This window comes from Manis pentadactyla, chromosome 1, assembly GCF_030020395.1.
Source record: "Manis pentadactyla isolate mManPen7 chromosome 1, mManPen7.hap1, whole genome shotgun sequence".
In the NCBI taxonomy this organism is placed as follows: Eukaryota; Metazoa; Chordata; class Mammalia; order Pholidota; family Manidae; genus Manis; species Manis pentadactyla.
The window spans coordinates 167,866,342-167,879,414 of record NC_080019.1 but is presented as its reverse complement, the minus strand read 5'-3'; the positions used below and the strand labels follow the sequence as shown (position 1 = coordinate 167,879,414).

General features: G+C 42.1%; 2 protein-coding genes across 2 annotated transcripts in view; one reads left to right on the top strand and one right to left on the bottom strand.

Annotated features, from left to right (window-relative positions):
• Positions 1-13,073, bottom strand: part of CD96 (CD96 molecule) — a 110,568-nt gene that overhangs the window by 58,974 nt on the left and 38,521 nt on the right. Inside the window, 1 exon segment of the mRNA XM_057488611.1 lies at positions 11,614-11,669. Within this exon segment, the coding sequence (XP_057344594.1) occupies positions 11,614-11,669 (56 nt within the window).
• On the top strand, positions 2,996-5,451 carry ZBED2 (zinc finger BED-type containing 2). The gene is made up of 2 exons (XM_036933117.2): positions 2,996-3,114; positions 3,349-5,451. The coding sequence occupies exon 2, from the start codon at positions 4,172-4,174 to the stop codon at positions 4,814-4,816; it is 645 nt and encodes a 214-aa protein (XP_036789012.2). The 5' UTR covers positions 2,996-3,114; positions 3,349-4,171; the 3' UTR covers positions 4,817-5,451.

Genomic DNA, 13,073 nt, shown 5'->3' with positions numbered 1-13,073 from the left:
ATGTAACGTACATTTGTAACCACCAGCACACAAACCATGTATCTCACTTTTGACTGGCAAAGAGTTTTCCTAATTAATTTTCATTTATCATCTTTATGATCTGATAGGGGAGGTAGGACATGCCTTATTAGTGCCACTTGACAGGCAAGGAAACCAAGGCCCAGCACTGCAGAGGTTAAAGGTTGTGGAGAGAAGCTGATGGCACAATTGGGAATCATGTTTACTTCAATCTCAGTCCAAGATATTTGTTGGTAAAACACATTGTATTGAAATAAAGAAACAGAACAAGTAGTTTATGTTACAAAGCCAGAAAGCTTAGAGCTAGGAGTAGTTATGTTTTATTTCCAACACTGTGCTCTTCATGAGGTAGTTTTTCAACAGCTTGGTGAAGATATCCAATAAAACTATTGGATGCTCATGACTTCATCTGCGATACTGAGAAATTATAATCCTATTTACAGTTACTTGTTTTCTCATCAAGAGTTGTGTGTATTTCATAGATGAATGGCCCTTGTTTTGTTTCTCAAATATTTTCCACATTTGATGACTATACTAGTTAACTAGTAAAGAACACTGTCCTGCATGTAATGCTTGGTATGTTAATTTCCCCACAGAGGAGTTACACCCAAAGAATCTGGTCCTGAGGGGAGCTGAGAAATCCAACCTAAAGTTACTAAGTAACATATTTCTGATGAGATACTACCGACCTGCAGTCTAACCACCCTCTGTAAATCATTGCAAAAACCTCAAAGAAATCATGAGACTTTCAGAGAACGCTATCTGTCATCTCCAAAACAGTAGGTAGAAAACAGGGCAGCTGCCAGTTTTCCCCACTCATTCAACACTTGCCAATGGGCATACATGCATGTGGCAAGAATGCAGATCCATGAAATTGTCCCTTTCTGTCCTAGAAAATAAAAGTAAAACCAGGTCCCCTAAAATATATTCCTATTAAGCAGAGAGAATCCAGTTTATTTAATCCAATAAAAGTCCAAAGACTGGTGTTTATCTCCAAGTCGTCCTGAAGGTAGGGAATAAAATATTTTAAGAAAAGGTGTAAAGGTTTGTATTAATGCCGATACCTTTAACTACTCTCATGATCCATTTTCTTCATCTCAGTTAACCCACCAAAAGATGACAATATAGTAATATCAGGAACAAGTAGGGGTTCCATCCTTTTATAAAGGTAACTGGCTTACTGAAGAAATCTCTTGTCAATTTAATAAAAATGTAAAAAAAAAATGAACTCTTGTGGATCCTCTAATTTCAGGTTTTATGGAATGATTTAAACATTAAATATTGTAAACCATCTCCAGACTGTGTCCCAGCATTTTGTAGAAATGTGGTTCTTTTCCTGAAACTTCTCCCAGTCTCTCTAAAATCAAAAAGTTGCAGACTAAATTACTTTAAATTGAAGTCAAACTTCTTCTGAAACGTCAAGTTTATATGGTTTTGCTGAGCAAACTGAGCTATCTTTATTTGGGAATTTCCACATGACTAAGAACAAAACTGTGTTAAATTTGAAAAAAATATGAAGTAAATATGTATGAGTCTATGTGCACACACATACAAGTGTGCTTGTGTATACACACACACACACACGCACGCACATTCCTCTGCTGAGAAGTCAGAATCACTCCCTCACTCCTTATGTGCCTGTTGCATCTGTAAGACAAGCCAAATAACTGGTTTCTCCAATACATTATTCTAAGTACACATGGAATAAGTACCCAAAAGCACAAAGAATTATGCAGTAAGTGCTGAAAAGTATTTGGACAGTTCTGTAGACATGCACAGCAGGGAGTAACTTAAGAACAGAGCTCTATTTTGTGGACAAGAAAGATGGATTCTACAGGTGGTCTGGCGGGAAGTTGTGGGGAATCCACACAGATGGGTAGGTGGGTTGCATTCTTAAGCCTACGTGTGAATTGGGTAGGTTGCCCTGGAAGCAGAGGGAGGCCAGTGGACCACTGGAGCACGAGATGACTGATGAGGCAGGAAAAAGAACCCAGACCTGGCTGGAAGGCTGATCATTTCCTGAGTTCCTCGGAAATGGTGAAACACTGAAATGGGGACCATATTCAGTTTGCCTAAGTTTGGACACAACATTTTCCAAAGGGATTTTAATAGAATCATTTTGAAAAAAAATAGCTTTTTAGTGTAGAAAGAGAAATCATTTAAAAAAAAAGGTTTCCTTACTTGCTAACCGACTCTTCATTTATTTTTCATTTCTACTTGGAGTCTTTCCTCCTCATCCCCTTTTTCTCCATTTGAAATGTAATGTTCTGTTTCTACATGTTTTCTACTCTGCCATTTCTGTCTTTTACTCCATAACTCAAGGGGTTTTCTTCCACGAATACCTTCTTTAAAATGTTCCTGTCTCCTCTTGGTAGGTTTTCCTTCCTAAAGTTCTATATATATATAATATATTTATAGTATACATGTAAATATTTTTTTTCTTAAGTTGTGATTATCCCTTTATTTCAGTCCAGCTGAGAGTAGAAGCTGATAGCCCTCCTGCTTTTCCAATTCTAATTATATAATATAATAAAAGTGACCCCAAATCTGTTTCTTAATTTGCCCTATTTCTTTAAATTTGGGGGATTTCTTTTCCCTGAATCTTCCCCTTTCTGCAAATTCTTCAGTCTTTGATTTTCCAAAACCAAAACTTGAGATTCAGGGTCTGACAATTGAACAAAATATTTAAAGTCACAGACATTCTTGAGACCTGTGGTTTCTCTGCCCCTCTTTTACCCTTTCACCCCCCCCCCCCACTTAAATCTCTTTGCTTGAGAGGCCCATGATCTAGTCATCTGGAAACAGAACTAAAACTTGTAGGTGCTTGAATTACTGTTTTACTACACAACACTTGCCAGGAACATCTTTTTTGAGGGGTAGAGGGGGAGGGAGAAAAATTTTGCATTTGTGTCTGTGTTGCAGAAAAACCCGACAAGCGGGGACACACCCACTTGGCAATAAGGCTTCCCTGGAAATGGGAGGAACCGGAACTGGAGGTGCCCTTCTCCTGGGAGCAGGAGTCAGCACACAGCTCTGGAGGCACGCGGGCGGGCTCGCCCTGTGCGGGAGCCACCACCATCCAGAGCCCTGATTGCTGTAAGTACCCACTTGGGGCTGGGGGAAGTGTGCTAACCATTTGGGGTTGCAAAGCTTGATGAATAAGACTCTCAGTCACTTAAGAAATGTCCCAAGGTAAAAGAGAGAAATCAGACTGTTTTAAAAATGTAACATAATTTCCCATTTACTTATATATCTTAAAATGGGATAACCGAGCCAACCATCTGGAGTGAGCTGCTGTCAGGGAGGTCTTACCAGCTGTCGGCTTTGCAGGTGATGTGCCAGGAAAGGTGAAACGTGGTGACTGCTTGCCAAGGACAACCAGGCGACACCCAGTGTGTGCAGATGTGCTCCACCTTTCTCTCCTCCGTGCATGCTGGCTCCTCCTGCTGAAAACAGCTAAGCCTGCTGCTCAGATTTCGTAGGATCCCAGCACTATATGGACCTCTCTAGGGACAAGCTGACCTCCTACTGGGAACTTCAGTTCCCAGCCCCTGGCAGGCTTTGTAGCCTCTGGACTGCTTGTGGCAACAGTTCTTAGAAAGCATGAGTCTCTCCCACAGCAGCGTCTGCCCATGCCTGCTTCTGCCAACACCAAGGAAGACCTGGTGAGGCCCCAGCCCTGGGGCTCCTGAACAGCCTGAACCCTGAGGCTGCTCCTTCTGTCTCCAGAGCCTATTTTATTTGTATCCGGAAGCACAGAAATAGTGCAAGCAGCCAGGAGGAGCATCAAGAGAAAATCTAAAATGTTCAAAAACACTCCTGGTGGTGGCTGTCGTAGAGAACACTGAGCTCATTGAAGAGCTTTGTAATTGCTGGACTCATTTGTTTCATCTTTTTGGTGCAGCCAAGGAGGGATCGGTGTGCATCTGGGGCAAGGAGGGAGGTGTGCACAAGAGCCTCCAAGGCCATTTTGCTTGGCTCTGACTCACCCTGACTCTCCAGTGAAGCAGAAAGGAGGAAACATCACAGCATTCAGGCGGGCCCAGCCTTTGCCTTAATTGCGAATCCCCATCATCCCTTCCCAAGTACTCCTTTGCCTTAGCTGTGCTTTAATTAAGATTTTTGGGTTAAGGAAAGCTGTAGAGGACATAGGATGAGGCGAGAAGAGGAGGAAGAGGAGGAAACAAGGATGAAGGCAAAAGGGGACTTAGACATGAAGGAGGAGCAGGAGACCAGTGAGAGGCGAGAACCTTTGGCGGGTGCCATGCCCACCCCTGTGCCCCACAACAAGGGGAGCCGGTTTTCTGAGGCATGGGAGTACTTCCACCTGGCCCCAGTTCGTGTGGGGCACCACCCCAACCAATATGCCACCTGCCGCCTGTGTGGCAGGCAGGTGAGCCGGGGCCCTGGGGTTAACGTGGGCACCACAGCCCTGTGGAAGCATCTGAAAAGCATGCACAGAGAGGAGCTGGAGAAGAGTGGCCACAGCCAGGCAGGACAGCGCCAGGATCCTAGGCCCCAAGGGGCCCAGCTCCCCGTGGGCATTGAGGGTGACTGGGCCAGGCTCCTGGAGCAGGTGGGGGCTCTGGCTTTGTGGGCCAGCCAGAGGGAGAAGGACGTGCTCAGGAGGGAGCGCGCAGTGGAATGGCGGGAAAAGGCTGTGGAGAGGAGAGAGCGAGCCCTGGAGGAGGTGGAAAGGGCCATCCAGGAGATGAAGTGGAAGGTGAGGGCTGAGAAGGGGGCTTGCCAGAGGGAGGACGACCAGCCCGCGGCAGCCCATCCCTTCCATTTTGTTTAAACCGGTCTTGGGGGGAATCTATTCTGAAAACAATGACTTCATACTCAGAGCAAAGAGCCATTTGCTTCCAGCTTAAATATGAAGTAGAGCAGTTTAGTAGGATTTTGTTTTTAAGAGAAAGAGTGCTTAGTATGGGATAATCTCAGTAAGACTGAGTTGACCAAATACTTATCTATAGGCTCCTAGAGCTGCACTGATCAGAACTGCTAAATGTACTAACTAAACGTGTGACCTGGAGATTAACGTTGCTTTGCCACGATGGGTCTGTGAGTTTGGGGGCAGGTGTACCAGCCCGTCTGACTGAGAGGGATGGGATTCACCCCTAGCTCCCAGTTGCGGTCAAGCTGAAGGTTTTGATGGTCAAGGAGGTCGGGTAGCTGGAATGTACTTACGTAAGTATCACTGTAAGAGATGCCAGCACCAGGAGAGCTGAGACTTCCTGGAATGGAGGAGTTTGCACATATCCTGGTGGGGATCTGAGAACTGGATACAAAGCTTGTTCTACGGGGCCCAACAGTGGAGGGACACAGAAAGTCGAGGCTGAGATCTCTGGGCCCTTCTTCCCACGCATATCTTACTCCCGCTGTTGCAGTGTTGTACCGCCTGCTGACATTAAAGCTCTGTCACCAGTGTGACCTGTCTGAAGCCTGTAAGTCTTTCCAACAACCTAACACGGAAGTGATTAATGTGTAATTAGCACAGAGAGAATTAAACTCTTCAACTCACTTGAATTAAACATTAAGAATAGAGGATATACAAATTTATTCATAAATATTTAAAAATAGAATCCAATTTCATATTATGGTCTGTTAAAGCAGAAGGAGTTAGAGAGATATGAAAGAAAATCAGAAAGATAAAAAGGTGAGGCAGAGTAAATAAGGAAACATAAAAAGGAGACATAGAAAAGAAAAAGAAAGAAAAAAGAGTTAGGGGCAAGAGACAAAGATAGGAAAAGAGAGACAGAACCTTAGGAAAAAAAATTCACCTTTGAAAGGTAGGAAACCATGAATGGGAGAGTGAAGGGCAGAGAACATTTTCTTAGATCTTGAGGTCAATTTTAATGAGTTAAGTTGCTTGTGTTTTGTCCCCACAGAATGGAGACCCCACAGAATGAAGACCATTATCTCGTAGAGAGCCCCGGTGCTTTCTGGACACTGGTCTCTCAAAAAAAGCAGACGAGATCCTGGTGCAATACTGCATCTGGCCCTTCTCAGTCCTCACCTGTATGGCTCCTTTTCACTGTTTGTTCTCAGATGCATCAGCAGCTCTAATGGCTCGATCTGTATTTCCTGTGAACAAACACATGCCCAAACCCCAGGCTTGTGAAAAATTCAGGCTGTGCTTTAGTCTTGTAATCCCTTTTTTTCTAGAAGCCTATCTCATGCTAAAGATTTCACTTCTCATGTGGTTTCCCCACAGGGGTGTGGTGGCCCTTTTAGGGCCCCTCCAGCTGTGGTGAAAGTTCAGGGGCTCACCACTGCAAATGATGATGGCAGTGGGGAGTCACATGGATGGGCACTCCCACTCAGGGCCTTGCTGGAACACAAAATGCTGGAAGGAAGGAAGGAAGGGAGGGAGGAAGGGAGGAAGGAAGGAAGGAGGGAAGGAGGGAGGGAGGGAGGAAGAGAGAAAGAAAGGAGTCTGCAATACCTAATCTTACACATACACACACACACACACACACACACACACACACACACACATTTTAAACATGAGCTTAAGAAGGTCAAGGAATCACAAATTCAGGCTTTGAAAAATCAAAATTAAACAAACAGAAACAATCAAGTTTTGCAAACTGCTATTATAGCTATCCCACTAAAGTCTGATGTGTATTTTCAGATTATTGTGTCTGTTTTATATGGTTCTTATTTAAGCATCCTTCCTTTTTAGGTATTTTGACCCAACTGCTTTTTTTCCTATGTCTCATGTTAGGTAGTTTTTAAAATATTTTTTCTGATAACTTTTAAACATAGTAAAAGTAGAGAGTGACAAAGAGACAAGGACAGGACCCATGGAAATTATCAAATTAAGGCATAAAGCACAGGCATAAAAGAGAAACATATGTGGCCTTTGGAAAGATGGACTGTTGCATAAACTCTGGAGTGTCTATGCATCTCTCTTGTGCCCTCTCATGCTGTATCACCAGAAGTGGGGTACACAGGGCCAGGGCCTCTGAGCTCTGAGGGGTTCTTGGGACCAGCATCTTTTGCTCTAATGCAAACATCTTCTACATGGAAGCACCCTGAAATTTTAAAGACTCCTTGCTCCCCATCTCAGCTGCATGGGTGAGGCTGCATGCCATGTTGCAGCCTTGGTGAAAACCAGCCCTTGGGAATGCACACGACCATGACATCCATGAGTGTGACACTCTTCTTGTTCATTCCTGGCATGTCTACACCTGAGAGGCATCTTTGTTAGAATAATTTGTGGGATTTTCTATTTTACAGGAAAATGAAATGAACTGCAAATTTATAACTTTAAATAGTAGTATTGGAAAACACTATTCACAACTTATCCTATCCCTGTTGGTCTATCACTGAGAGGAGCTGGTGTACTGAATGTGTAGCACATAGTAAATGTCCAATATGTGCATGTTGATTTAATTTCTAAGGAATGAAGGGAAAAGGGTAGGCAGTTACCATTACCTGCTGAAGTCCAGCTCCAGCAGGGGGGTGTGAAGCCCAAAACGATGAGACGGAGTCATCTCATGGAGAGACAGGACACAGAGTCAGATGGAGGTGGTCTCTCGATAAAGTGTCGATGACAGCTTTATTTATACCATTTTGCACAAGGATATGATCATTTTTTATTGTTCTAATGATTAATTAGTATAGGCAGTTGGTTAATAAGTATAGGCAAGCTTTTATCTTTCTTCTCCTTTCTAATCTATTCATGCTTGGTCAAGTGTTAGACAGGTGATTGTTTTTCTGTTCCTTGACTGAAACTTTTGCCATCAACATGGACTCTATTGTGTTTTACGTTTCTATGCAGTGCAGTTTCTAAGTAGTGCATGTGACCGTAGGAGCGTGCAGTTATGTAGCAGCGACTATGGAGTCTATCATCTCAGGGTAAAATACAGGTCACCTAGTGCCACAGTTAGCTAGGATTCTTTCCCACAAGAATATTCTTAGCAGCTTTAATAAATTTATAATCAATCTAAAATCATAAACTCATATCTTCACCTTATACCCCTTTATAGGGCACAGTAGGCAGCAAACTAAATTTCCCCTTCTTATCTACATTTCTCTTTCTTCTGTGTGGATACCAAAATCTCCCTGACATATGCTACACAGGTCTCCATGACTCCACTACTGCAGGGACTAAACAAGTTCTTACATAGTGAACAATGCAAGGGCATTCATATCATAGAAACTTTTTCTGTTTTAACTACAAACCTTAAACTATAATCAATCACGTCAAATATAATGTATGATTATTCATTTGATTTTTCTACTTTGTATGTGAATCTAATAAAATGTTAATGTAGTAGGTAAATGCAAGATATAGATAGAAAGCATGATTTAGAACTGTAAGAAGGCAGATGTAGATGATCAGGTTTGTGCCTACAGACCAGGTCTTAATCCAAGCTGAACAAGGGCAACAAAACATCCACAGGTGTAGAAGATTTCTCTCAAAACTGGGGGTGTGAGGTTCTAAGCCTCACCTCTGTTGACCCTCATTTTCTCACCTGATGGCCCCCCTGCGACTATGCCTGTCTTAGGTTGTTCCTCCCTTGAGGAATCTTACCCGTCTCTGGCTAACCAGCCATCTTACAGGGCCATACAGGGAGATGTAAATCTGGTAAGTGAATGAGAAGTAATATTCTTTGAAAAGCTTAGTTTTTTACTTCTTTGCAGATTTATACTCCGTGGCTTCTATGCTCAGCACTTGTTTTGAAGTATCTTTACTTCCTGGAAAATTATGGTATTTGGTAATCTCACATATAAGGCACAAAGTTTAGTAAATGGCTGTAATTAGGAAAGAAGAAAAACAAACTATAGAAAGTAGTAGAGGGAAGAAAACATGAGATGATTGATTAAGTGTCAACAGGGTTATTCTATTCAACATTCTCTCATAACTCTATTTCTAGAAAACTTTCTATCACTAGCTTCACTAGCATTGTAAACAAGGGGGGCATTCTCAGTGGAAATGGGGTGGTCAATGTTTGACTAACTAACAGTAGGTTTCGGTACTTTATGCCAAGATCACCATTTGGCCCCTGCGTGTTCCATTCTTCAGGAGCACTGCCCTGAAAAGCTTCTGGGAAGTTTATGTTCTCATCCTTTCCACACTGCTCAGCAAAGGTTAGTTAACCCTTGGCAACAATGCAAGCAAAAAACAAAACCAATGGTATAATGGAGAAAAACAAAATCAAGGTGGGTAATAGGGAGAGTCAGCTGCGAAGGCCCCTGCTTTGCGGGGGTCTTACTCCAGCCTGAGCTTTGCTACACAGCTTGAGTAGCATGGCTCCTGGCAATTACCCAAAACTCAAGAGTTGCCCGATAGATACTTTGCATCATTCTCTCATTTGATCTTTACATCACCATTGTGAGATTGGATTATGGTCCCTGGTTGCTGATGAGGAAGGTAAGTGACTGAGGTCCCCAGGTCCAGAGTTAATAAGTGAGAGGATAATTCAGATCCAGGTTTCTCAGATTCCACAATCTATGTTCTGTTTTCTCATTACCTCACACTGTCCCTTAGACTCAATCATGTCATAGATTTGTGAATATACATGAAGAGGAAGGAACTGATGAGTGGGTGAAAGATAAGTAGTGCGGAGAAAGAACTAGTCCTGAGACAGCTACTATGTGCCATGCACTTCATTACTGTGCATAAATTTAATTCACCTAAGAACCCTGTGAAATATTTATCATGATCCCAGTTTTAGAGATGAGTAGCTGAGACTCAGGGAGACTAACTACTTGATGAGGATATGTAGCTAGTAACTGGCCAAATTAGCACTGGACATTAGTTCTCTCTGTCCCTGAAGCACGATCTCCTCTCATTACACCATCCTGTCTAGGTGCAGGGATGCTAAATTTTCAGCCCAGCTCTGCCCTTTATTAGTGACTCAGCCAGTTGTTTAGACTTTTTAGACCCCAATTTCTCATCTGTAAAATGACAGATGCCCTACCTATTTCAGAGCCTCATTGGAAGAAACAAACGATAAAAGCATGTAAAAGGACTTTGAAGAGTTAGCAAGTTATTAAAATACAATGGGGGCTATAAGAATATTAGAATGAGAAATTACTAATGTTTGGCAAGATCTTAAAAGATCCACAGACAAGCTGTGTCCTGTAGCTGGTTATGCAGAGTTAGTGAGAGATTATTCATTAATTCCCCAGGAAGGAGCATTCTCTGGTTTTCCTAGTCAGCACCCAGGCAAGCATGGGTACAAAAGAAAAATTTTATAACATGTAAGACAAATTCCTTTTTTAAAAAAACTGCAGTTCTTAGATCCAATTTTATGGTTCTGTATCTGGATTGAGTCCATGTTACCTGTGAACATGGGCAACAAGAATCTATAAGAAATCATTATAAGAAACAAAACACCTACCAAACATTGTATCACTAGATTGTTTTGTTTAAACTATTGAAATGAAGGCCACTCATAAATTTGGAAATTCATTGTGGTGGAACAAAAACTTGAAAATCTTTTCCCATATACTCATGGCTATAACACTCATCTAAGAGACTAATACATAAAATCAACAAAGACACAAATACTTGGATAAGGATATATACACTCATCCAAAACCATCCCACAGAGTCTGAGCTATGATTTGTATTGAGAGGTCAAATTAAATGACTGATATTCAGCAGAATCAGAAATCCTAAGTTATTGAATATTCTTGGGACTAGAAGAAAGTAGAATATGAATATAATTTTCTCTCATCCTCTGTGACAAGAAATGTTCAAGAAGGAAGAATATTTATTTTACTTGGAGTTTTGAAAACCATGAATGAAGTAAAAATGCCACCAGACTGCTGATTAACACATATGATAGTAATAACAAAGTAACAACAATCATATCTATTAAGCACTTAATATATGCCACATAGCATATGAAAAACTTTTCATATATGATTTCATTTAATTCTTAAAAACAGCCATGATGTACAGATATTCTTACCCCCATCACATAGATGGGAAAACTGCCTACAAAGATGGGAAATAATTTGCCCAAGGTCACAGCCAGCAAGAAGAGCTGGTGAGTGAGCCCAGATCCCAGGGACAAGACGCTGAGAACTACCTACAGGAAACTGAAGTCAGAGGGCCCTACTCAACTTTCTTTTTTCTGCTACCTTTTCTCCTACTGCCTAAGCAATAGCCCTGATTCTGAGGTTCTGAAGAAGTACAGAAGGGCACATTTTTCTTGTTATTTCAAAATAAAAACAATGGGAAAGCTGGTACAAGAAATGGATGAGAACAAATTAAATGTCAGCTGGGTAAAAACTTTTCTTACACCAGGATTTATACTGCTTTCTGCCCTACTTTTCCTTTGCTATATGCTTCAGTTTTTATTGAAGAAAAATTTAAACCATTGAGACTATTTTCCCAGGAAATTGAATGACAAAGGATCACTGATCACACGTTCTGAGAATCCTGTGTCAGAAAATAAGGATTCCCATTCAGTCTCCAGAACCAGCTCAGCTTCCCTTCCTCCTCACTGGAAATTAATGAGCTGAGGGCCAAGGAGTAAGGTTTGGGAAAAATTTCTGGACAATGATCCAACTTCCTGACACACCTTGGCGTATTATAAAAAGATTTTCAAAGGCTTTAATGTGACTCACCTTTCCTAAGACATTCATGGAGTTATTTTCCACAATCATGGAGCTTTCTGACTTAGCTTGAAGGCAAATCAAACACAGTTAGTGGCACCGAATGCCATTCTACCTGGCCACTAGTGTGTGTGTTGTGTGTGTGTGTGTGTGTGTAAGGTTCATCACTCATCAAATGTTTATTAAACACCCACTGTGTGCCTGGTAGGACACTAGATGCAGAGGAAGCAAAGGTGGACAAGTCTTCTTCCCTGCGCTCAAGAAATTTACATTTTCATGGAAAATACAGATACTAGAAAATATTAGAAACTATCAGACTGGACTGTAAGTGCCCTTTTCATACTATTTTATTCATCTTTCCATCTCTAGCACTGAACATTGTCCAACACATTGTGTTGAAGCAAAGTGGCTTCAAATAAGTTCTTGAGCACAGCAAACACAGCCAGCTATGAACCAGTGGAGAAAATATTAAGACCCTGTCACAGCTGCTTTCGGTGTCTGCTAGATCCACTAAGCATTTACCTCTACTTCCCAAAGGCCTCTCCCTGGGTGTATACCTGACTCTCATAAGGATTTATTGGGCTTATGGGAACACAGTCAATCCACCAGTTGGGCAAACTAAAAGTCCCAGAGAATAACTGGCAACAATAGAGGAGGAGTTGGTGGGTAACACCCCAGTTTCCCTTCTTCGCTTGGGATGGCTCTGATGGGTGTTCTCCAGGGTCTCCTAGTGGAAATGAGCTCCAAACCGGCAGTAGAAACTGGCGTGATCATGTATATTTTGTTTTCTTCTTTCCCTTTCTAACTTATTTTCCCACTCTGATGTTTCTCAAAATTACCTCTCAAATGCATTAATTTAACTCAAATCCTTGTCTCAATGTTTTGTTTCAGGGGAACCCAAATCAACATACAAACCTAAAGCACTAATGGGAGGAGGGGTGCTTCAGGCCTCTATTAACAATGGACTAGAATGAAGACTTGAAAGAAAAACAATTACTAAAATTCACAGGGGTGATAGACAGATCCTCTTTGAGGCACAGAACATTGGGGTTTATAGCTTTGGAGTGGGAGAGAGCAAACTTGTGATGGCAGGTGACTCCTTGCTAAGGAAAGTCGCATCACAGGAGACTGTGAGGAGGCTGCAGGGAGAGGCCAAGGAGCTGGGAAGCCTCTGGCCCCTGGTCTGTTAGAGAGAAGGCACTGTGGAGAGAGAGGTCGGCTGGACTCTGAGGACGTAGCATGGGTCAGCAATATACTTGGTTATTTGTTTCAAGGTTTTCATGTTTTTGTTTTTGTTTTATTACTATTTGACCGATCCAAGGGATGTAAAGTGGGTTCTGAATAAGATGTGCATTATACTTCTCCATTGGGGCCACTATAATATACACCTTGGTGGCACCCACAAATAGGTTAAAGACTGAATGAGACTGTCCCACACAGCCCAGCCGGTCCATTTCCTGAAGGGGAAAGCC

Bases quoted from the DNA above. Each gene is read 5' to 3' on its own strand.
- ZBED2 (XM_036933117.2), top strand. From the start codon at position 4,172: ATGAGGCGAGAAGAGGAGGAAGAGGAGGAAACAAGGATGAAGGCAAAA.